The 25,819-nt window shown below is 37.4% G+C and overlaps 1 protein-coding gene across 4 annotated transcripts in view; it reads right to left on the bottom strand.

The window, feature by feature from the left end:
• ABCC4 (ATP binding cassette subfamily C member 4) overlaps nt 1–25,819 on the bottom strand; it is a 225,002-nt gene that overhangs the window by 19,400 nt on the left and 179,783 nt on the right. For 3 of the 4 annotated variants that reach the window (XM_015590902.2, XM_006913812.3, XM_025048201.1), the window contains 5 exons: nt 25,175–25,275; nt 23,932–24,123; nt 15,137–15,292; nt 5,301–5,390; nt 310–482 (listed from right to left, as the gene is read on the bottom strand). In XM_015590902.2, coding sequence (XP_015446388.1) covers nt 310–482; nt 5,301–5,390; nt 15,137–15,292; nt 23,932–24,123; nt 25,175–25,275 — 712 coding nt within the window. The remainder of the gene's footprint in view (nt 1–309; nt 483–5,300; nt 5,391–15,136; nt 15,293–23,931; nt 24,124–25,174; nt 25,276–25,819) is intronic. The other variant, XM_025048202.1, reaches the window with a different exon arrangement.

Consider the following 25,819-nt stretch of genomic DNA (forward strand, 5'->3'; position numbering starts at 1 on the left):
TTAAGAATGAAGTATAAAGTCTATTTAGAAATTTATTATTTTTCATGAAACAATGGAAGATACTCTTCCCTTCAAGTCGCTTGAAATTATGAGGAGCTGAATTTAGAAATCCAGCTCTCCGAGGCTAATGATATCATTAACACTGTATAACATAGTTTGGTTTCTTCCTCTGTTTGCCAGAATTAATGTTATAAAGATATCTTTGGGGCAAAGAGAGGACTTAGAAAAACTTCCCAGCATCATTAAATGTTTCTCATTTTACCATATTTAAAATTCGGATTCCAGGTTACATGGCACTAAGCTCTGTACCTTGGATCCACATTTGCTGTTGCTTCATCAATTATCAATATCCGATTTTTCTTCAGAATAGCCCTGGCAAGGCACACCAACTGTCTCTGTCCAACACTGAAGTTCGATCCAGATTCTGCTAATTCAGTATCCATTTTACCAGGAAGATCTTCAATGGCTTCTTTAAGTTGTACCTGCGGATGTACAAAGAAGAATTTTCCTAAATTATTCTTAAAATGTTTCCTAAATTCTTCTTAAAGAAAGAAGTGTTTTCCTAAACAAACTACTACTGAAATAGATAAACTTCCTAGACATTAGAGTTTTGAAATTCTTGAGACTTCTGCATCTTGTGTGTATGGTCACACAACAGGGAGAGTTACTTCCAGTTCACTGAGAAAGATGGTCAACTCAGGACAGAAATGTTCTGACTTAAGAGCACAAACTTAATGGGAGTCAAGATTCTTCTAGGTTGCCACCAGAACATACAGTCTGTTCATGTTGTGCCAATTTCATTAGGACATATACAGTATGCTAAATAAAATTATTCTCATGGTAAAATATAGAAAAAATATAAATGTTCCTTTTCAATTTCAGTTAAAAGTTAACTACAGGAATTCACAGAGACAAAAAGCAGAACAGTGAGTGGTTGCCTAGAAACTGGAGAGTTAACTGTAAATGGATACAGGGAACTACTGGAGTTATAGAAATGTTCTAAAACTGGACTGTCATGATGGTTGTATAATTATAAATTTACCAAAACCACTCAATCACTTTTAAAAGAGGGGGATTTTCTGGTTTGTAAATTATATCCCAATAAAGTCAGTGAAAAGAAATTATCTCAGTGTCCCCATTTCTGACACATGACGTCTACCAGGAACCCATCCCAAGGATTAGTTAAGGAAGTCTCTCAAAAAATAAAGCTATTTCTCCCATTGTAGTCTAAACAGAAAGGTTAAAAGGATCTTTATGGGAAACAGTTTTCTAAAAATTATTGAAGGAAGTGTGGCTCTCTAATCTTATCAGTATCTTGTCCTTTTGTAAGATTTTAAAGTTTAAAAAAATACAAACTGCACTTCATATATTAGTAAATTTGGAGTTGATTTTGGTGATGATTCTTCCCCAAATTTAATCTTATATTGCTAGACCAGTCAAGTGCATTTACCTCAATCTCATAAATGTTTTTCACTGTACGAAAACTCATGGAAAACAAGGTATAATATAACATCTTATTTCCCTCAGACTATGGTGATAGATGTTTATATTCATCTCGCTTCAGAAAGTTGTAATTATAGGTTTTTAAAAAATCTTAATTACCAAAGATAATCTGAAACTATACAGGGTGGTAGAGCTCAGTTCAATTAGTATTTGTTTTTGAGAAATTTTATAGAGTGGGAAACAAACTTAGGCTATCCTTGAGAGTTAAAGAAGAAAAAAATAAATATACTTCAAATTAAGAGATTAACAGATAGATGAGTGATAGCCAATAGGCAGCAACACTGAATTACAATGTCAAATAACAGAACACCAAGGGTAAGCGGGCAACGTTTTCATGGTATCCTAAATGCTAAAGCACCTCGATGAATGTGATCTTGAGTTGTGTTCGTAATGGAAGTCCAATACCAACAAACAGAAATTCTGAGTTAGGATCAAATACGGTTTTGGTATTTACCTTTAGCTTGAAAGGTATACAAAATCTAAAGTGTAAGATTCGAATTGTGGTGCAAGTCTTTGTACTGAAAATTCTGAAACAGAAGATGTCAACTTAGTCAAACCTCCTCCATTACAAGGAAGAGGACCTACTAAGTATTCTTTTTATGACATAAATTCATAGATCTACACCCTAGGTGATGGGACTGGTCAAAAGGATGACAGTGACAAAGTCTTTATTTTGACCCTCATTCAGATTGTCCATATCTGCCTGATGAACAGTAAGGGTTGTGAGATGAAGAACCACGAACACGTATTCCAGAAGCCACTGTTTTCTGAGGCTGTCTTCATTTATAAGTCAGGGATGGTCATGAGAATGACAGGAATATGAAGACCCTCTGTAGTGTTATCATACACTCATGTTAAGTACCGGAACCAAGAGAGGGAGAACTGAGGCAGTATAACATGGCAACTAGGAATTACAATTGGAGAATTTGAAAACATTAGATAACAGCGTAATATTACTAGTAAATTTCTTGAGTGAGATAACTGTATTATGCAAGAGAATGTCCTTATTCCTATAAGGTATATATTTACACATATAAGAGTGAATTACAACTCCTAATAAAGATTTCTGTAACTTACTTTCAAATGGTTCAGCAAAATGTAGATTGTAGAGGAGAGGAAGGAAATGTGGCAAAATATTAACAACTAGCGAATCTAGTTGAAGGGTATATGTGTGTTCGTCAGACTATTCCTTTGACTTTCCTGTGATCTAAAATTTTTAAAATAAAAAATTGGGGCCCTGAAGCCAAATAGCCTGGGCATGAGTCCCAGCTGGCTCTGCCAATTGGGCAAGCTCCTTAACTTTCTCTACCTTAGCTTCTTAACCTCTAAATAAGACTATAATATAATAATAATAAAGCTGTCTACCTCCTAATATTGTTGGGATATGAGTCAGTATGTTTAGAGTTTACACCAGTACTTGATACAAAGCAAGAGATCAATAGATATTACCTATTATTAATAATTCTGTCAGCTAACCTCTCTCCATGTTCTACTGCATTTTTCTTCTTGGCATTTATCAGTACTGAGACTATATGCATATAGATAAAATAGTCTTGCATCTGTTGACCTTTTACTGATAAACTGCTTAATCTTCAGCAATTACTTATGTTATATTTATAGAGCTACCATTGCTTCTTAGGCTCCTCAAATCAGCACTAACTTCTAGTGAACTTTCTCTAGTTTACAGCTGGCTATTTTTCAGTACATATATGAAAATTGTATTTTAGCATATTTCAAAAAATAACCAACATGAGATGAGCAACAGCCATAGAACTATCTCCCTTCTGAATGTCCATCTCTGCTAAGGGAGAAGAAGAAGGCAGAACTAAGAAGAGTTTTTTAAAAAGCATCTTTTCCTTTGGTTTGAACTTCATAAAAGGAAAAATGCAGTGCCCTCTTACTGCTCGTAAGCCAACCCTACGAGTTTGGATTTCCATTGTCATTTTGGCATTGTTTATAAACCAGCTGACTAGGGTTTTTAGTTACCTATACTCTGACTTCTTTGCTTTCTATGTTTTTTAATGAAAGATGTGGCAAATTAGGATACCAATCTTTCACTGGAAAAAACAAAAGTCACAAAGAAATAATTCCTAGAAAAATACAATAATGGGATGATTTCTTACTATCAAAGGTATCACTGAGACAACAAGGTCAATTCCAGAAGCAATACATGAAAACTACTGACTTTACTTTGTGAAATAAATTCATATTTATTTGTATTCACAGAAAGTTCCAAATGTAGTTTAAATAAAGGCAGATCTTAGTATTATCTACCACTTTCACCATCTCATCATTTTTAGAATTCTGAGAGGCTAGTAAATTTTATTTTAATTTTTGCTCCTACAGATGAAATAAGTTACAGCCAAATTCGAAGGATTTGTCTCTCAATTAACATTTTTCCACCATCCATGGAACAGTGTGTTTCTAGAGTAATTTTACTATCTTAGAATCCAACAAGAGAGATCTCAAGCTCTGAAACAAATAGAAAAGTAATTTACCAGTAAGTCTTGTTTTTTAAGGTGTGTCACAATTTCACCACTAAATGTGCCCTAAGTGCAAGAGCAGTGGATCATCCTCCTTTTCTTTATATTTGATGGTTAACTATTCTCCCCACCACTCTTCTAGAAATTCACTGCGGGACTCAGCAGCTCAAATGAAATTAGAGGTCCATTGCTTTTCAAGGAGGAGAAAGTGAAGTAGTCGGCCTGAGTTAGGAAAATAAAATCCCCGGTTGCTGGAAAGCAGGGTGGGTGTGTGAAGTCTCAGTGCCGACATGCCTTCAGAAACCAGAATTACTGGCAGGAAATTGTCGGGCCTCCAAATCTGCTTGCTCACTATCAAAGCTCATCTATAGATTAAAGATTTCAGATTCCCTATCCCTGGAAGGGTGACAGGAAAGGACAAATACAGATTCAAAACAACAACAACGTGAGCAACTGATGACTGATTCGTGGGTTTTTTTGGTTTTGTTTTTTAAGAAATGAGCCGCCCTTCTCTGAAATGAAGAGAATGTTAGTAAACATTCAGTGCCTGTTTATTAATTGCTTACTTTTTAAAAGCAAAAGATTGAACTAGGTCCTATGAAGGGTGAGAAGTCTGTCTATAATTTAGAAGTCTAGATATGGTTTCTACCATCCAGTAGACTAATCAATTTGCAAAACTAGGGCAAATACACAAAATAATTAGTATTAAAATATACAGATCAACAGCACCTAAACAGTCAAAATCTTTTTCATGCAAGGGAAAGGAAATTCAAAGAAATAGTCCAAAGGGGAACACTATGTAGATAATAGAAAATACTCTAGAAATGAATGTATCAATATAAAAATGAAGCGAAAGCTCCAGAGTTCTGCATTCACTCTGCGGCAGTAAAACATGTTTGGCAATAAATGATTATTATTACATTCTAACTGTATAATTTACCTTTATAAACACTTTCTTATAAAACTTCAAAGTATTATATTAGTAAGACCTCATTTATCTTTCAGTTAATAATGAAAAAACATTATTGTCTCCACTTAGTAGATGTTCCCTAAGACCAGAGGAGTAAAATGAATATTGTAGTGTAATTAATTAGCCACTAGGTCACTAGTAGAATTTGAACCCATAATTATAACTTCGAGTTTAGTGCTCTGCTAAGGACAAGTAAGATAATGTATATAGTTGCTTTGGGTTCTAGGAAAAAAAGTTAAAATGAAAACATGAGGCACCAAAGTGCCACCTTAATTACCTGCAATGCAATAAACGTACATACATACATACTAATGCCAACAGGTTAATTACATTTTATAAATTACCTCTTTTAAGGCGTTCCACAGTTCCTCATCCGTATGCTCATTAAAGGGATCCAGATTTTTCCTCATTGTTCCAGTGAATAAAACAGGTTCCTAAGTACCCCGAAATAGTGAATGTTATTACTGTAGCCTCTTTTCATTCCAGTGCTTTCAGAACAGAATTAAAATTCAAAAAACCAAAATTCACTATAATCATGAGTTATAAGGTTGCAAATGCCTGTTTACAAAACAACCTCTCCATTAATTTTTCATTGTAGAGTGCAGTCCAAAATAACTTCTAGACCACTGAACATTAAAAAAAGGAATCTGTTGAAGTGTGTCTTCTTAAGAAGAAACTGAAGAAGAAAAAGGTTTGATTTTTAAAAATGCCTTCCTGGTAGTATTATCTGCTTAAATAGAAAAAAATGAAGATATAATTATTTAAGGAAGTTTATATTAAGAGAGTTATATAAATTGTCAATCCAAGTGTGATATTGGAAAAATAACAAAACCATGATTAGTTGAAATTTGTACCTCAAAGCAAAATTGTTAAGTATTTTCACATTTGCGCTAATGAATAAACTAGGATATTTTCTCCACTGGTAAAATATTCTTCCGGGATTGAGAATCTTTCCACGTGTTCGAATGGGACAATCTTTTTTTGTCCCAAGATAATGTATAATGGGGCCAGTGGCACCTCTATTCATGAAGAGAACCCCTCTGATTTGTAGTAGCCTATCCCCATATTATCTTATCTCTGCATCAGGATTATATGACTCACAGAACCTCATTATTAACTGCAAGGGCTGGATAACCTGAAACCCATTGTGATGTGCATCGTAATAAAATTATTTTTATTTAAATAGAATTTCCTAGTCATCTGCTTTGGGAGGAGCTACAATTAATTTACTCTTGAAATATATGCCTCCTGCTGGGTTTCAAGAGAGATTCTTGTACCTAAGCTTAAGTAGGCCATTTAAGTTTTCTTCTGGAAGGTTCTAATGACTCAGGCCACAAGAATATGGACAGCAGAAAAGAGTCCAATTGGCTACTTAGAATAAAGGTGATAGAATGATGAGATGCACAGCTATAGGAACAAGAAAAGATTTGACTTTTCCACCAGTGCTGGACTCAAGGGAATCACCACCAGCCTCATATCTCGCCTGGCCTGAAGGCTGGACTGATGTTCGTTTCTCAAAAGCCTGAGAAGGAAGATTAAGAAGGCAGACTTTTCTCTTCTCTAGCCATGAAGAAAAATGACCCTTGGAGAGCCCCCTATACTTTCCCTGTTGTCTCAGTTTTAAGACTGCTGAGGGCGAAATGGATGCAGAAAATAGATGGTGTGCCAGCAAAAAATATGTACCTAAGCACAATCTTAAATTAAAGAGATACTGAAAAGGGCACTTTATTTGCACAAGGTTGATTAAGTGGCTAACATGGCCCAAAAGTGCTGAAAATCACTGGTCATATGATGTTTCAAAATGATTATCGAATTGAACTAAAAAATCCCAAGACCCAAATTTAAGGTCTCCCTGAAATCTACTGAATTTAGAATCAAAAACTAAATCGTCAAACAATGGTAAGAGTTCCTTGTTAGGGGAATAACCATCACTGTACTTCAGATTTAAACAAAACGAACAAACAAACAAACTGCTCTTATTCTATTATTATCAACTCTAAGATTCTACTAACCTATGCGATTTCTCTTCCTTTCGTTGTTTCCATGAGGTTTACAGACACATGTGGTCAGGTGAGAGAAGGCTGGCACTCATAATTCCTCACCCTTCTGACTTTCCTCCCACTTTCCCCCAAGGCCCTGAACTATGAGCGGTATTATACTCAGGAGCCCAAACTGAGTGACTCTTTGAGGATTGGTGTTTGAGGAGAGAAAAGGGCTGAAAGAGGACAGGTTAAATCAGCTTGGAGCCCACTGGGAGACGTGACAGATGGTCTCTTTGCTTATATTAAAGACAGGACCATTTCTTTGCCCATCTCGGCTTTTACGACCTGAATATCTTTTCCTTCGGATTCCTCTCACAGAGCAAATTTGCATCCAGTAAGAGGTTTAGAGTTTGATAAAGTACCTGGTTTTCAAAGCACACTCTGGAGAGACATTATCTAAGCTAACTACAAAAAAAAAAAAAAAAATGCTTTGTTTTTAAAAGATAACTATTTTTCCTTAAGTGATGACAGGGCTCATTGTACTAACACATTTGGTTGGGAATGGTGGTTTTGTTGGTTCAAGAGAACAGGCACAGGGACAACCATTTAAAGTTCAATCACCTCTTTCATAATCAGGGTCTCTCTGCTGCTACTTCCCTCACCTTCCTCTCTTTAGGAAATTCCTTGAAGAGGATAAATCTCTCCGAAAACTGGAAACTAAAGTGGGCTTCTTTGCAGAAAGAGGAGTCAGCTGACTCTGAGCCCGTGACCAATGCCAACAGCTACTTTATGCTGAGCTTTAAACAGAGATCTCAGATACTCTGCAGGCCTTAAGGAAGCTCTACTAATTCTCACCAAGTCAATGCTGACTTCCATAAAAAGAAAAAAGTTAAGTTTGAGCATTTTCCATTACATAAGGGTCTCTACTAAAATCTATACTGTCAATCTAAATGGATATATTAGGCAATCACATTTTTATTTAGCAGTATGAGATGGAGGAAAATAGTTTGGTAAGTAAGAATATTTCTTTTTGTTAAAACACGCCAAATATATATTTCAAAATGAGCAAATTTCAATCAAAACTTGCTGAATGAAACGAATGATTTATTAGAACATTAACCAACTGAAGCTATATTATTGTTTAAAACCAGCAGGCAATTTGTGAACAATGTCTATTTTAATGTGCCAGTATGTTTTATGCATGGTGTTCATTTTGGTTTCTACTCATTCTACTTTCGTCCACTTGCCAAACAAGAAACTATTACTTTATCTTTAAAAAGTAATGAAAGTGCTCACAGTAGACACATACTATAAGAGCAGATAAAGGTCAAATTAATTATCATTTCTGATAGATATTATTATTTAAAGTATCTACCTCCAACAATGAAGTTAATAAACTAATAGTATAAATAAGTGTTGTAAAAATGTTTTTAATATAGATATTTATGGTAGGGCACATAACCTTCATGTAGATACACACTAAAATTATTAGCCTAAGTACTATATTTTTGTCTGAAAGTACACAATTAAACCTCATTTAATAAGAGTTAGCTGGCATGGTACAGTTAGGAAAACAAAGCTCTTGTTCAATGTAATATTTTAAATGGAGCATTAGTATAAAACCTGCTTTTCATCATGGTTCAAAGTGTACTCTTTTTAAAATCTTTTGTGCCACATTCAGTAGTAATTTTTTCCTTTGTTACTAACATAACCAAGTTCATATTAGGCGTGTGACCCAAAAATGGCCACTCTGAATCAAAGCATTTAGTGTAGTAAATTGATAATCCCTCAACACAACTGCAAGACTGAAAACTACAGTCTTACTAGACCTTTTGTATTGACTACTAGAAAACAAGCCTCTCATTATCCTAAAAAGAAATCCTACCCACTAACCTTCAGATACTTAAAACGACCCAGGACCAAGACAAAAACTGTACAAGTGGTTACAAACTAGGCAGATAAAGCACAACACTTTACTTTACCCTAATCATTTCAGTCTCAAACCAGGAAACTGCTCTCTATCAAAATATTTCTCAATAGCTGCTACCCCTGTTTCTTCAAGTCCTCAGAGCTACATTTTCATTTCTAATCTGAGGACCTTTATGAAGGGCAGCTCATCTCCCTGTTTCAAGAATGAGGGAATCACCTGAAGTTGCTTGAAATCTTGGTTTCTTTCTTTCTTTCTTTCTTTTTTTTTAATCCTGTAGCCTCTGAATGAACCGATCATCATCCACATTCAGAAGAAAAGAACATTGTTCACCAACAAAAGAAAAAGAATTTAAGTCGTGTAAAGTCCTCTTTCGATACAAAAAGGTCAGGAGCTCCAGGGAGCAGTTCCAGGGGCCTTAATGAAGACTTCAGTGTCGGAAACAAAGGCCCGACTACATTAGGCTGGAATCCAGTTGTATTTCTTTACGAGTAACAGCATACCCACATCTTCTCTCTTTGAGTTTTGTTCTCGAGAAGAAAATAAGGGAAAAGAAAACCAGGTAATAAAGAAGAAGTCTTAAAGAGACAGCTCTGATTAACTTTTTTGAAGCTGCTGAAGACAACGAAGGGAAAGGAAATACCAAAAGAGCAGAGTGGGGTGTTTAAAAAATACCTAGCTTTTGCTTTGATTTTAAAACTCTATTAAATATAAAAAAATAAATTTGTTTAATCATATAAAGATGATAGCTCTTGATCTGTGCCAACCCTTGAGGTGAAATCATAAATATTGCATTTCCATGGAATCCCTCTTCAAGTGAAAACATTTTCTTTGTGCCAATAGGACAGGTGCTCTAGATGTAGAGAAGCCATCCAAAGAAATTTTGAAATCCATTTTTCCAGATCCTTTCAGATAAGCAAGCTATTCCCCTGAATATAATCTCACTTTGGTGTTCTGTTGGGGAAATATACTTCACTATTTTGGGTTGTGAGTACAAAGGACACACAACTACCTGTTTTAAAAAATTGCGAAGTGCCTTTATATATATATATTTTTTTGCTTATTCCTGAAATTCTGAACACAAAGTGAGGTCTACATTTTCAAGAATACAGTATTTGTTTTTGAAAGTTGCCTCTAGGATGGCCCTACTGTGTATGTCATCATTCCTTTGCCTCTTGTCCTACACAGGTCTTTGGAACTATCACATCTCCTCCAGATCTGACCTGCCCATGGTAGGTCAAGAGTGACAGGAATGAGCCTGTGAGAGAGAATATCACAAAGCTCACTGCTGCACTTAGGATCACAGCAAGCAGGAAGCCAGGGAAGATGATGCGGGTCTTCCTCACCAAATCTCGGAACTCAAGGAAACAGCCCTGGGGTCCACCTTTGCAGAGTCTGCTCTAAACTTCTTAGGGCCCCTAAATCAGGGTAGTGAAACACAAGCAACACTGCTTCTATTTTGGAGGAAGTGAGATGTAAGTTTTCCGCAGTACAGACAAGAAACCAAGTAACCAGGCCAACAGAATTTCTCCACCTCTACAGCCAATGAGATGCTGCAAAGAGAAAGGGCTCTTAGCTCTGGAAAGGTAAGATTTTGAGTATATTCTCCTGAAACTTACTAGCCCATGACACATAAATGAATAAACTCATTTCTAAATTGATTCTTCTTTTAATGCTGAGTGTGACTTGAGTTTTTTGGCAAAAGTAACAAAAGATTTAGTTTTTCAAAACCACCTGATTGTCCAAATGAAAAACATAGTACTAGAAGGAATATCTTTTAACTTTGTTCTATGTTCATATTTGTTACAGTTTTGGGAAATTCTTTTTGAATAGGGTAATAGAAAAAAATGGGTAAAATATCTGATGAGAACATCATTCAGCTCAACAAACATATATCTATGTATATATATGCATATATGTGTGTATATGTGTGTAAATATATGTGTATATATATGTGTGTGCGTGTATCTAACTATCTATCTATCTATCTATCTATCTATCTATCTATCTATCTATCTATCTATAGAGAGAGCATGTTTATGTATCAGACAGTCTTGAGTTCTGATTCTACTGCTTATTAGCTGTTTGACTCAGGGTAACTTATTAATCTCTCAAACCTCGGTTTCCTTACTGGAAAATGGGGCTAACCTTGCAGGACTGCTGCGAGAATCTAGAACATAAATGAAGCTCCTGGTGAGGTGCTACCATGTACCTGGAGCCCAGCCAAACAGGGACAGTGAGAGGCAGTGTTTTTCAAACTGTAGATATAACCAATGGATCATGAAATCAATTTTGTGCCTTATGATCATCATTTTGTCTTTTATATGAGCTACGATAGAATGGATATAATAGAAAATAAAGTACAGAGCACAGAGTAATATTGTTCTGTGAAATTTTTTTCTGTGTGTATGTGCGTGCACACACACACGCACGTGCACACATATGCGCGTGCACCAAACGATACAAAGTTCTACTGTGGAGCACAGTCAACAGCCCTAGCAGAGTGATGAGCTGCTCAGGCTGTGGAGCTAGGAATCTCCCTAAAAGAAATTTGAATCCTGGCTCTGCCACTTAGTAAATAGGTTGAGCTCACTCTGCCTGTTTTTAAATCTATCTGATAAAGAAATAGGCTAAATAAGAAGTGTTAAAGATTCCACAAATGTTAGGAATTATTATTAATACTTGTGTAATTTGTCAGGGCCTGAAATAAGCACTAGAGCAACGGAAATGAGAGACACAGCCCGGCCTCAGAGAGAGGTAGAAAATAACTGGGGATGTGGGGAGGGCTGAGAAAAAATGTCAGGGGTCTTCATGGGGCGACTGCAATGTATTAGTGGGATACAGATCAGTAGTCAGGAAAGAACCCTGATGGGAGGGGGATCAGAAAACAAAAGAAAAAAACAAGTGGCATTCTCCCCTATTGTTCCTTGTGAGACAAACGGTGGGTAGATTTCTGTTCCTCTTACGTTCTTCCTTAGAACTCCTATTGTGCTCATTTTCTTCTTCTTTTTCTTTTTTTGCTTCACTCTTTAAATTTATATAAGCAATTTGGTTTATGTTATAAGTAATCAATGTAAAGAAAATCACCAAGGACCACAAAAACATAAGTAGAAATTAAAGAGCCAAGTCCTTCCAGAATGTTACTATTTTTTCTTAAGTAGCAATAATACCACAAAGGCCAGTAATACCAGTGTCTCAATCCTTAAAAATCACAGTTACTGTTTACAGAGCATTCCTGAGAACCAGGCATGCGGCCACAAACATTTTCTCAGTCACTGAAATCTTCACAACAAATCTGCGAGGCAGTAATTACTAGACCCGGTTTAAGCAGAAGGAAACTAAAGCTTAGAGGCCAAGTGACTTCTTCAAGGTCACACGCTCAGATGAGGCAGAGCCAGATCGTGCTGACGCTCAGCTTGCACTCTTAAAGATTCTACCCCTGGCAGCCTCCTGAATGACTTCGGGGACCCTTTAGACATTGCACGATCTCTCCTTTTTTTTTAATCAACAAACATTGTGCCTTGGAGACAAAGGTATAAAAAGTAAAAAAAAAAAAATAAAGGTTCTGTGTTTACAATGATTGGTGATCATTATCTACATGGATACAAAGCTCAGCACTGTTTTGTAAGCACACTCTCTGGAGTATGTATATAGAGCATGCTCAATGCTAGGGTGGAAACTAATGGAACAGAACCAAAACCTGGTGATGTCAAGGTATATTTAGTCTTTGCTCAGATGTGCTTCCAAAACATTACTGGCAGAGCCAAGAATCACCTAATATTATTTCTTTATTTATACAGTTTTTTTATGTACACAAGCATACAACTTTTCTTATTAAGAAGCATTAAAAGTAACGCAGGACATGTTACTAGATCCTTTCATTCAAGGATGTGAAAGTACTTTACAGATACCCATTTCCATTATTTCTGCTAAGTAAATTTCTTTGGCCCATTTCAGAGATGAGTACAACCAAATAGAAAATTTGGGAATTTAAACTCACATTTTATACTGTAATCACTAAATCGTGAAGCAAATAACCAGAGAGAATCTTTTAATACAATGATTGTATGTGGTGAAAATGTCTTTTTGTTTTTCCTGAAAAGGATATCTTTAGAACAATTTTTTTTTTAATTCTGGTAAAATACACATAAAATTTAATACCTTAACCACTTTTAAGGGTACAATTCAGAGGGATTAAATACATTTGACATTGTTTTACAGTCATCACCATCATCCAGTCACAGAGCTCCTTTCATCAGCAAAACTGAAACTGTACTCATTAAACAACTCCCCATTCTCCACCTCCCTGAAGCCCCTGGTATCTACCATCCTACTTCCTGTCTCTATGAATTTGACTTCCCTAGGTACCTCATATAAGTGGACTCATACAGAATTATCCTTTGGTGACTGGCTTATTTCACTTATAATGTCCTCAAGGCTCATCCATATTATAGCATGTATCCAAATTTCCTTCCTTTTTAAGGCTGAATTATATTCCATTGAATGGATATCCCTCATTTTGTTTACGTATTCATCCATCAGTGAATATGTGGGCTGCTTCTGCCTTTTTGCTATTGTGAATAATGTAAGGGTATACAAATATCTCTTTAGGACCCTGCTTCCAATTTTGGGGGGTTTACACATGGAAGTAAAATTGCTGGATCTTATAAGTCTACTTTTAATTTTTTGAGGGACCTCTACCTAGTTTTCCACAGTGGCTGTACCATTTTACATTTCTATTAGCCATACACAAAGGTTCTAATTTCTCTACATAATTGCCAAACTTGTTATTTTCTGTTTGTTTGTTTATACTAGCCATCCTAATGGGTGTAAGGTAGAATCTCATTATGGTTCAAAAGGGATATCTTGCTTTCACAATTACTTCCAGAAATTCCAATTATTTTAGAGGTCAGTGGTAGGTAGCAAGAGCTGTACTTGGTCATAAGATGCAAATCCATATTATCCTTCACTATGGGTACCATGTTCTACATACTTCCTAATAAATAGGTATTTAAGAGTTCTTTATATTCACATGCCAGGAAGCACATTTGCCTGGCTCCTTTTGTCTCGTCTCTCAAGTTTCTCATCTCAAGAGGGTGTGTGTTTTATCTTGTCTTCCCTTGATGACCAGATGATTGTAGAATGTAAAACCATACCAAACCAAAAGAAAAAAAAACCTAAATTTAAAAATTCAGCAAGTCTGGAGCTGAATATGTGTAAGTGCTAAAGCCAAGGGCAAGATGGAAGATGTGAGGCCCCAGGCCAGGGGGCAAAGGGCTACGTTGCCCTTGGCCATATACTTGGAAGACAGTAATGGCTCAATAAATATTTCCTACATTTAGTGGATGAACCACAGGGAATGACAGTTCTTATTGCGGATATAATCTCTAACACTCTCTGAAAGTTGTACTTCTATTACGAAGCAGAATAAAGGAAAATAGAACAGAGCCCAGGAAGAGATGATTAGTTCAACCCTCCACCATCACAGCAACCACGTACTAGGTCTGTGTGAAGTACTTCACATACACTCACCCATTTAGTCCTCACAACAGTCTAGGCGTCGATACTGTTAGCCACCTTGTACCGCAGAGAAAACTGAGGTGCAGAGAGATAGATTTCCTTGTTTTCCGTTCTTCCTCACTATTCTGTACTGCCTCCCCGGTTTATATCATTTACTAATGGCTAGAGTTCTAAAAGTCTCTCCAAAACATCTACACACTCTGTAATTCTCAAAGCCCCACAGTTTCATAGAATAGCCCTCCATGGAAACAATCACCTCTGAAAAGTATTTTTATTTCCCTATAGCAAAATTTCATCATGAAGACACTTAAAATCCATGCTTTCCTATAGAAACCTCTCGAGTGCTAAACAAACCATTTATCATTCTGTTCTCAGAATTATGCGGTTATCAGTGGACAAAATTGGGTACTTGGAGAAGTTTGAGTCCAGAAATCTATCTGGGTAAATTATTAGATCTCTCCTTCCCTTCCTCTCTCTCTCTCTCTCTCTCTCTCTCTCTTTCTTCCCTTTCCTCTCCCCCTCCCCCTCCCTCCTTATCTCTCTCTCTCTCACATATGTACACCAAACAAAACAAACAAAATCTGCTATTGATGAAAATATCTGTTGAAAAAACCTGCTGTTAAAAATATACTCTACTGCGGGAAAGAATCAACACTTTAATTCAATTTTTTAAAAAAGCAATAAAATTAAAAGCAATTAAATGTAGGTGCCCTTATAAAAAGAACATATGAGAACGCTCTGACTTGCATACCTGAGGTATGATTGACATTTTCTTTCTTAAATCATGAAGTCCAATTTCTGTTGTCAAGATCTTATCAATCCAAATTTTACCTTTGGGTTCTGACAATCTAAAAAGGGCTGAGATGAGGGAACTTTTTCCAGCTCCTGTTCTTCCCACAATGCCAACCTGTAAAGAGATCCAGGAGAGATTAGGAAGAAACAATTTTCAACAAACCTAGGAGAAACCTTGGTTGTTGAAGATGAATTAAAGAAGTTCCATATTGAATGCAGTCTAAAAGAGTTTCTTAGCTTTGACACTTGACATTTCAGGCCAGATAACTCTTTGTTGTGTATGGAAGGGGGCCCTCCTGTGCATTGTAGGATGTTTACCGATATCCTAGGGTTCTACCTTCTAGATACCAGTAGCACCCCCGAAATTGTGGCAACCAAAAATGTCAGACATTGACAAATGTCTTTTAGGGTGGCAAACTGTCCCTGGTTGAAATTTACTGGTCTAAAGAAGAATTAAAAATAAGAGAATCAATCCACTGGCAATGAAAAACCAGCAGTCTTCTGAGCGGTCTATGAGAAGTCGGCTTTTAAATTAGCTTTATTCCTGCTTCTGGGTATTTTGAACCTTGAGAATTTCTTAGATAATTTTATAGAGATGTCAACAAGTCAGGTCAGAAGTGTGATACATAAACAACTATGCGTTTACCCAGAGTTCTATCTTTTAAGAGGAATTGTTGGGTAAAGAAACTAAATCGCTTCTGGATATTAAATATATGGTTACGTTCTGTCTTGAAAGGAAACATCTTAAAATATTTAAATGTAGGTCACAGTGTCTTGACTATAGTGAGTAGCCAAAATACACATAATGAGATCAACAACAACAACACAAGTAGCATTTACTGTTTATATGGGGCCTTTCATCTGAGCAGTTCAAAAAGCATTTTACAAACGAGTTAATAGTTATAAATTGCCCCTTGGGAAAGATACGTGTCAAGTATCAGTCTGCTTATTAAAACCAAAACAGAGAGAAATTAAGTGCACTGACAAAAGATCAAAGAATCAATATAATGCAGGTAAAATGCTGGTCAAGAATGAAACTGTATCGTAAAAACTGGCTTTTCGTTGTGTGCATTTAAATCTGTATGCAGAAACTGGCCTTTTTTCCAATGAGCTTCCCAACTGAGAAGTCCCCGGTGGGAGCATCCCAAGAGATGGTGTCTCTATTTAGGAATCTGGAATCAATGAGGGGCATAAGACTGCTTTCAATCACTTGTAAATTAATTCAGTAGATTTAGAAAACTTATAGCTTTAAACACAGAAGAACTAAACCTTTCTGAGCACTGCTTATATGGTGGGAATTTTACATATTTTCTCATTTGAATACCTCCAAAGTTTTAAAGCTAAATCTGTAAAATCAATAATGGCATTTCAAAAAGAATTTATCTGTTTGATATGCAAATGAGGCAGCAAGTAATGAAGGACATGTGCGAGGTTCCTCTGCTCACAAGCATGCTCCAATGTCACACCAGATTTAACAAAACACCAGTTCCAAGATAAAATTAATAATTTCAAGATAGTGTCAACAGGGCTTTTTAACCAAGCACAGGACCCTTCTGAGAGCAGGACTCTGTAAATGGTACTTTTTGCACACCCGAGAAGCCAGCCCTGCCTTAATTCTTAAGTGGTGATGTCAGGATTTGAACTCAAGACCCTAGGCTCTGAACCACTATAACTACATTACCTCTCTTGACTATAGTGCTTTTCTTACTGTATTAATTTAGCTTTTTTTGTCTTCCCCACTGCTGCCATGTCAAAATTATTAGAAACAACCACATGACAAGCTGATTAGGACCCTCAGGCTTCTTGGCATTCCTTTTATCAGATGCCAGTAAGTTCCCTTTCTGTCTCCATAGTAGCTATTGTAAACCATTTTCAAACTTCTTCCCTAGATTTGAATCTTCTCATTCCCACTAAATCACAATTTGTCTACGTTGAGCCATCATTTTCTTAATTATGTATTTTATGCAAATGATATATCAGAATTTACTCTACCATTTACCTATTGCTGTATATTTATTTTTAATTTTCCTCTAACACTACAACATTGCAATGATTGGCATGCATCCTTGACTCGTATGAACTGAATTTGGCTCCAACTTTACAGAAGAAAATAGAACATACCAGGTATGAAATTCTTTCCTAAATTTATATATACATCCTCATCTAAATTCCCACTTCCTTGTCCCTGGTTAGGCTTCCTAGGAAGCAGACTCTGAGAAGGAGCGTAACATTCAGAAAGTTCATTAGGAAGTGCTCTCGGGAACTACACCTGTGTGGGAAGGGAAGCAGTCTTTTTCTCTCAAAAAAATTATCTTTATAGAAAAATGGATTTAATGTAAGAAAAATGGCTTTAGCTAATTTTATTATCTTTGTAGCCATTTTGTATTTTATGGTAAGGATGCATTTATATCTCAGAGGTAGGTCATTTTCTGCATATTGGTGGGTCCTAGTGCATATATACATGGCTCAGGTGTGTCTCTATGTATTTCTGGGTGTTCTCATATGTAAATCAACACACATTAAGACACAGACAAGAACCATGTCTCTGAGAATGCACAGATGCCCCCATGCAATCAGCTCTATTGAAACTGATCCTCTGTGCAAACTGGAACATTTGTAGACTTTTATTAAATGGCCAAAATATGGCAGGGGGCACTGAGAGCTGCTCACAGCCACAGGACTATAAGCTCCAAACTCAAGTGAGGATAATAAAAAGGCAACTCAAAGAAAATTTAGTTCTATTTCTCTCTGCTGTTCAGTCATCAAAACTACAGCCTGAATCTTTCGCAGGTCACCAATGGTTTTTACCAACTGCCCACGCAGAATATCACCAATATCAGTAAGTTTACATTCATAACACCACAGAGATACGCTGGGATAGTCTTAGGTTAGCTGCTTTGCAACTATTCCTTTGTGTTTTCTCAATCAAGCCAAGGCTGGTCTCTGATAACTACACCAATGTATTAGACACTTGCACCTGACTCTCTATACCTCAAATTCAACATGATCAATACACAATGTCCCACTCACAAAAGTTGCTTTTTCTGACTTCCCCAATTTAATCTCATAACTTCCTTCTCAGGCTCACAGGCACAAAGCATTCACCTTATTTCTAGCTTTTCCCAACACCATCATGGCCCTGAAGGTTCTACTTCTGCAATGTTTCATGGCCCAATCCCCTCATTTTAATGTCCACGGTTATCACCGTGTGCAAGGATGCATTACCTTTTAAGAAACAAAATAAAACAAACTCTTTTCCTAATCATAATCAGTACAAGTAAATTTGAAAAGTCAATAAATACTAGCAGTAACCCCAGCACTCTGATAAAACCATTTTTAAAATGTTGATGTATTTTCTTTCTGCACTTGTGCGTGTGTGTTTATGTATGTGTTCTTAAAAATACCAGCTCATATACTGAAACAAAATAGGACTAATTGCATATATTGCTATAATCTTCTTTCATTTAATATTTTATAAAAACATTTTAATGGCTATATAATATTACAGTATGCGATCATTTAACAAACACTCTATTTGCAGATATTTTGCTATTATAAATAACTCTGTTAAATATCCTTGAATTTCAATCTTTTCAATCGGTTTCTACTCCCACCCACTTTCTTGCACATTCACAAACCTGGGTGTTATAACTTTGTTTTAATCATCATGAGTTTGATTCCAAAAAGTGGAATCACTTTCCCCATTATGTCCATTATGTCTTACTAGGAATACACAACAGCTACTGGCTTCTTGGCTTTTGCATCTTCCCACTAAAGTCCATGTGCACTCACTTCTCAGATTAAACTTCCGAAAGGAGGCTCTGTGCCCTGGGAAGTCTTTTCTACAAAACTGTCCCAAGTAACCTCTCCATCCTTAGTCTCCACAATTCTGCTTCCATGGGATTACTAGGTAGCTGTGAGGATTAAACGTGAAAATGTCTGTTATATACCTGGTAGTTCAACCACCTCCCTCCACTCCCAAGGCTCTGCAGGTGCCTAATTCTTCATTCACTGGATCGAGGCATCATGCCTTTGCTTATGCTGGTCCCACCACCTGGAATGCCTTTCACATGCAATTCCACCTGCTGAAATCCTTACCACATGTCACGAGGTCTGTCTCAAATGTCTAATATCTCAGAAATGCTCTACTTGTCCCCTCATGTGGACTTCTCCCACCCCTAACAGATATTATATCAGCTTTTCCTAAACTTCCATAAAATCTGTGACCTCCTTCTGTCTTACATATTAGCCATTTTTATACTACCCCGTTGCTTCTACTAAACTGACAGCAGCATCTGTTTTAGATTCATCTTTGTTTTATTTTTATTAACTGAGGTGTCCTGCACAAAAGAGGCATTTCATAGAGAGTTGAGGAGTTTACCGCAGGCTGGGGAAATTTATGGAAAATCTATTACCATATTGTTTAGGTATATGATAAGCTAGAGAGAAGACAGGCATGGCAGATGGATTCTATAACCATAAATACAATTGCAAACGGCCAACCCCTCACTTTCATGAGGCAGACAACAATTTATGCAGTATAAGAGGTTACGATCATTTTACACCCTATGATAATGACAGCTATCTTTGTCCAAGCATTTACTCTGTGCTGATCTCGGTGCTAGGTGCTTTACATGTCTTATCTTGTTTAAGATGTACAACAACCCTATAAGTTGAGTTCTATAACTTCCATTTTGCACAAGAGAAGAGCAAGGCTTAGTAAGATTAACTAGCCTGCTTGAAATAATAGAGCCCCTAAGTGGCAGGAGAGGACTCAAACCCAGGTCTGTCTGCCTCTTATCCATTCTGCTCATGGCTTCCTTATCACGTGGAAGGCCTGCCACCTTATTATGTCCTCTGTCTCGCTGGAAGAGCTGCAGTTAAAGGAAATGGCCTACTATATGGATCCTATTGCCAGAGAGTAAAAGCACGATGTGGGTACCAATGAGTATAATGTGGTGGGTGGGACAAGAGAGTTCTCTGAGAAAAGAAGGTACCCAAGGTCAGGTGGTCTAGCCGTTAACAGGAAGAAACAGCACTCACTGCTTGGGCTAGGAAAGAAACCTGCAGCTATGTGGAACACATGACAAAAAGGCCAGACTTACCTAGCGCCCTGCTTGAGACAGGGAGACTAATTTTTGATCCCATCAGGTGCTGACAGGGCCTCAAATATATTGCTACACCTGGTTGTCTCTGCCTCGGGACCCAGTCGGGGTCCGGCCAATGGTGAAATATCTCTAGTCTCTGCAGGAGACTGGGGAGGGCTAGACAACAGGATGAAAACTGCCTGTGATGAAGACAGACTATACTGAAAAGATGCAAATAAATGCATAAGCTTGGAATCACACAGAATTAAATTATAATGTAAATTCACAATTTGCAGAATATAAAAGTAAATAAATCTGTAGGGTGGTAAGTGGTAAAGAAACTTCTAGAGCATCATGCTCAGTCATAGTGGTTGGGGTAATTCATGAGCTTAATTTCAAATTGTCAAAGGACATTTCTTGGAAGTCATGGGCTATAAGTCATCAAAAACTGCCTATGAGGGAGGGATAACTACCAGGGGATCTTGTTCAAAGGCAATTCTGCGTCGCAAAGTCTGGGTAGGTTTGAGAGTCTGCATTCTAAAAAGCTTCCAGGTGACGGAGGTGCTGCGGGCCTTGGCACCACAGTTTGAGTAGCGAGGAATCAGAAAACTGGCATGGGAAACAAAACAATCTCAGAGTAAGGGGAGGGGTTTCTGAGAAAGTATGACATAAAAAAGAAGAAAATGTAGGAAACTAATATTTTTGCACATTATAGCAAGGTCTAGTACACATCTGTTAAAAATGTATTATCCAAGTAATAGCTCTGAGCAAGAAAAAAAATAATAAACCAAAATCAATCTACCTCTAGAGCTGGAAAATGCTTTAAAATGGCCCAGTACTCTTCTAAAATGATCAAATCAACCACAAAATCATCTAAATGAAAAATGCAGCCAGTGTTTAGAAACTAACCAGGAAACCGAGGGTGCTTTTTACCTCATTTTGGTTCTTTAATTTTACTTGGTATTTCTTCTGTGAATTAGAATCCTGCTTAGTATCTATTAGATTTTCTTGTTTACTATAACTTCCAGGAATCTGGACAGCAGAGGAAATAAATGAAAGAATAAAGCACCACTTCTTCTGTGTTTGCACATTCTCACGTCCTCCCCTGCAACAGCCTCTCTCAATCAAATGCAAGACCAGAGGGGTATCCCAGAATAATGGGGGCTGGCACAGGTATGGAGGAGATGAAACTTGGAATCTTCACAGGCAGAGTGAAATCATTTCATGACTACGCTGGCTGGATACAATTTCTGAATTCATAAATGGAGCTAAAGGCGATACTCTGAGTGGACCAAGACACAAATCAAAAGTTGTTATTGGAGTTACCATAATTCAGTCTCCAAATTCAATTTTCCCTCAAACATTTTAGAATCTCGGATAATCCTATGACCTGGGGGCCTTAACACAGAAGAATACAAATCTGTTATGTTTCTAAGTTGCGTGACAGTTTCTTAGAACATTCATATTTTATGATTTCAAGAGAAATTTAAGACATGGGCAAATTAACAGAATTATGTTTAGAATGCGATATGTGATGGACACATTGTCTACCAGTCAGCAAATATCCCTTAAAGTGCTCTTAGGGACAAAATTCCATCAAGAGCTGCAGTTAATGTTTTCCCAACACAGCAGTCCTCACCTTCTTCCAGACCTACAATAAAACTGGAAATAATCAGGAGCCAGCTTTTGCCATGTGACTCACTAAAGCTGTTCCCTGGGTATCATTTGGGCATTAAGTTGAGCATTTATTCTTTCATGTCACAAGGGTATCATTCATTAAATTATGGCTATAGTCCACTAAATGGGTCTGTGGTGGAAAGAGAGCTTAAAAGAGCAGTTCTTAACACATCTAGGTAATGGGTTGTTTACACGAGTTGTCTTGTGTGTAAGTTTTTGTTACTGGTTGCTTTGTACCTGCATATTACTCACTCACTCTCCCAGCGCCCACTGTGTGCCCTGCAAAATGCCATTTTCTGGGGAACAAAGATGAAAATAAGATGCTCCCTACCTTAAGAAGCCTCTGGGTACTGTGAGATACAGACCTAAAGTTACAAAGCACGCCATAAATGCTAACTTTTATTTTTTAATTGCGATAAAATACACAAACATAAAATTTACCAACTTAACCATTTTTTAAGTGTATAGTTCAGTAATGTTATATACATTCACATTGTGGTGCAAGCAATCTCCAGAATTCTTTTTGCTTTGCAACACAAAACTATGTACCCACTAAACACTAACTCTCCATTCATTGGTCCCACCAGCCTCTGGCAACCACCATTCTACTTTCTGTCTCTAAATCTAATCACTCTAGTAACCTCTTAATAAGTGGAATCCTACAGCATTTGTCTTTTTGTGCCTGGTTTATTTCATTTAGCATAATGTCCTCAAGGTTCATCCATGTCTCAGAACTTCTTTCGTTTTTAAGGCTGAAACATTCCATTGTATGGCTGTACCACATTTGGTTTATCCATTCATCCCTTGACGGACACTTGGGTTGCTTCCAACTTTTGGGTACTGTGACTAATTCTGCCATGAACTTGGATGCACTATAACTACTACCTTAAAGAATATATAGAATGCTGTGGAAGAACTGAGGGTCTCACAGAGGCAGATGCATTAGAGTTGACTGTGAAAACAAGGAGACTTTCACCTGCCAGACTATGGAAAGGAATGGTCTCTAAAGTAAAGGGGCAGTGTGCATGCTTTGGGAGAACCTACGCACTACCCGAGTGCAGGGGGTGTGCACATGTTAGGAATTGAGGCTGGAGAGGTAGGCGGGAGAAGAGCTTCCCGACAGCCTCATCTGTTCTGGTTTAGTCACTCTTCAAGAGCCTGCTCTGGTCCCAGCTGGGGCCCCAAGTCCCACTGCTGGTGGACTTAACACTGGCAAGACCAGGTCACAAACCTCCCGCTGGTCCCCCACATGTATCATCCCCTGCCCCTTTAGGTTTCCTTTCATTGACTTTGAGCCAGTCCCCAGGCCCTTTACTGCCTCCAGCTGTGGACTCTGGTTCCTGAGCCCTGACCAATCACAGAGTCCAGACTTTTCTCTGGTGGCTGAGAACTGGCCATACGCCCCTTACCAGAGTAGAGCTGAGGCCTCACTATGGTTCTAGCAGCGGCTCTCCCAGGCCAGGAGGAGCTAGTGGAGAGCCCAGAAAGGATCAAACTTGTGTTCCAGAAAGAAGCAGCCTGCAGGTGGGAGGGCATGAGAAGAGCAGCAAAATATGAGGTATTGGAAGATGAGTCTACAGAATGGGCCAAGGGACGGTGGAGGACTGCAGCTGAAGGTTGCCATGAGGAAGAGAAGGATTTGAGAACTACAAAGAAGTAAGAATCAATAGGAATTAGATATTGGGGGGTTTGTAACAAGGGGCCAGAGTTGACTTCCAAGACTTAGGTACGAATAATTAGATGTTAGATTGAGTATCCTGAGTCAGGTTAAGTTCCAGCCCTGTGACCCAGGGCTCATCCACCACCATGAGGATAGAAATGTTGGTATTCACATTCATGGTCAGTTTCCAAGACTTATCTATAATCACTGATCTAATTTGCATCCTCAGAGGAATAGAGTCCCCTTGACATAATCACAAGGAAGCCAACAAGTAGATGTGGCACTAAATCTTTAGTTGAAATTTAAGAGTCAAAAATAGTTTAAACAAACCTTTTCTCTTGATTTAATGAGTGCTGTCAGGTGTTTCAGTACCAGAGGCCCATCTAAACTGTATGTGAAGTTCACATTGTCAAAGACTATCACTCCTTCATGGGGCCAGCCTGGTGGTGGGCGTTTTGGGTATTCCCAAGGCTCTTCTTTCTCAAGGTCTGTATATTCTATCACCCTTTCTACTGAAATCATCTGAAAGACATATGATATTACATAGGTTAGGAATGAAGGGTGTTGTTTATGGATGTTAAGAGACTGTAAATGAAATGTTGTGTTTAGGCCTAGTTGGTTAATACCACCTCAGGTCTTAACATCCTCAAAGGAGAGACACAGGTGTTTGGTGAGGACTTTGATGGTTTACAAACTTGTTCAACATCCTGTGATACTTTTACTTATGGCTACTTACCTTAAGACTATATAAAAACTACTAGAGAATTGAACGCTAAGATTTCATTTACCCACTTTTCACATCTGAATAAAAATTAGAGGATTTTGTCAAAGAAAAGAATACTTATAGCCACCAATCAGTAACTGATGCTACAGAAGGGTCATCTGTTACAGATGAATTAAATTGGATGGCCATTGAACCTCATTTTAATAGTCATTTTCTACTTTATTAGAAGAGTAAAATGGAAAGATTTTACTTTTATTGTTTTTCTCCCTTTAGGAGAAGGTGCAAATATCCAAAAGAGGAGATAACTAACATATCGACTAAACAACTGTAACTCAACACCTATGACTAGCACATTATGAGAGGGAGCTTATCCTACCAAAAAGAAGAGACATCAGCAAATTCAGGTGTTCAACACAAACAAGAATAAATGCTAAAATGGGGAAGAGGGATTACTTATTAATTAAACAAATAAACAACCTCAAAATACTGAATTTTTCTTTTACCAGGAATGAGAAATTACCCATTAAGAAACAAAAATAAACAGGACTCTAAGAAATTAGCTTATATCCTCTCCAGGATTTCAGAACCTCCCTCCTACAGAGACATTTATTACATTTGAAGACAGCTTGTGATGAATATAAAACCTGCTGACATAGCATACATAAGACTGAGGAAAAGATGTATACATTTTATTTTATATTAACTTTAAACAGATGGAAGAAGGATCTAAAAATCTCTGCTAGCTACGATGTAAAAATAACAGTTTTAATATTTTACATAAGAAGTACTTTTATGCTATTTAATGCCAAGGAGACTTGAAAAGGCTGAGAACGTTAAGATAAACATTACCATATTTTCAACTTCAGTGCTTTGCCTGATACACCACTGGAACATCCCCACGAGTGTGAGGGCGTAGGACAATGCCAGGCCAACCTGCCCAGCATCCAAAGCTAAATGAGGAAAAAGAAGGGAAATAAAGTCAGTCCCATTCTTCTCCCCGAGGCTGGTTCCTTCTATCACTTTATCAAGAAGACTCTTTTATAATATTTAAATACTTTGTATTTAATGATAGTAATAGTCATACTTTTTACTTTCTGCTGATTGAGACCATGATACCACACACACACACACACACACACACACACACACACACACAACTCATTATGAATTTCAGAAAGACTATTAAATAAGTTATTAATCCCAACAGGACTGACATACACTTGGCAGTATAATATAGGTAAGGAAGTCATTACTTAAGAGTTTCATTATGGTTGCAAGGACCATTATGTAATTTCACTCTCTATATCCAATGCAACTATAGGTGAAAACAATTAAACCAAGGCAGTGGGCACTAAGATTTTAAAATCTAAAACACTGTTCTCATTTGTTTCATTATTAAATATTGTGATTTGGTGTTGTTACTATGGAATAGTTAGGGATGGTGAATTCATGTCATGCACGCCAATACCTGCTCACCTCGTACCCACGTGGCAG

This window comes from Pteropus alecto, unplaced genomic scaffold, assembly GCF_000325575.1.
Source record: "Pteropus alecto unplaced genomic scaffold, ASM32557v1 scaffold72, whole genome shotgun sequence".
Classification (NCBI taxonomy): Eukaryota; Metazoa; Chordata; class Mammalia; order Chiroptera; family Pteropodidae; genus Pteropus; species Pteropus alecto.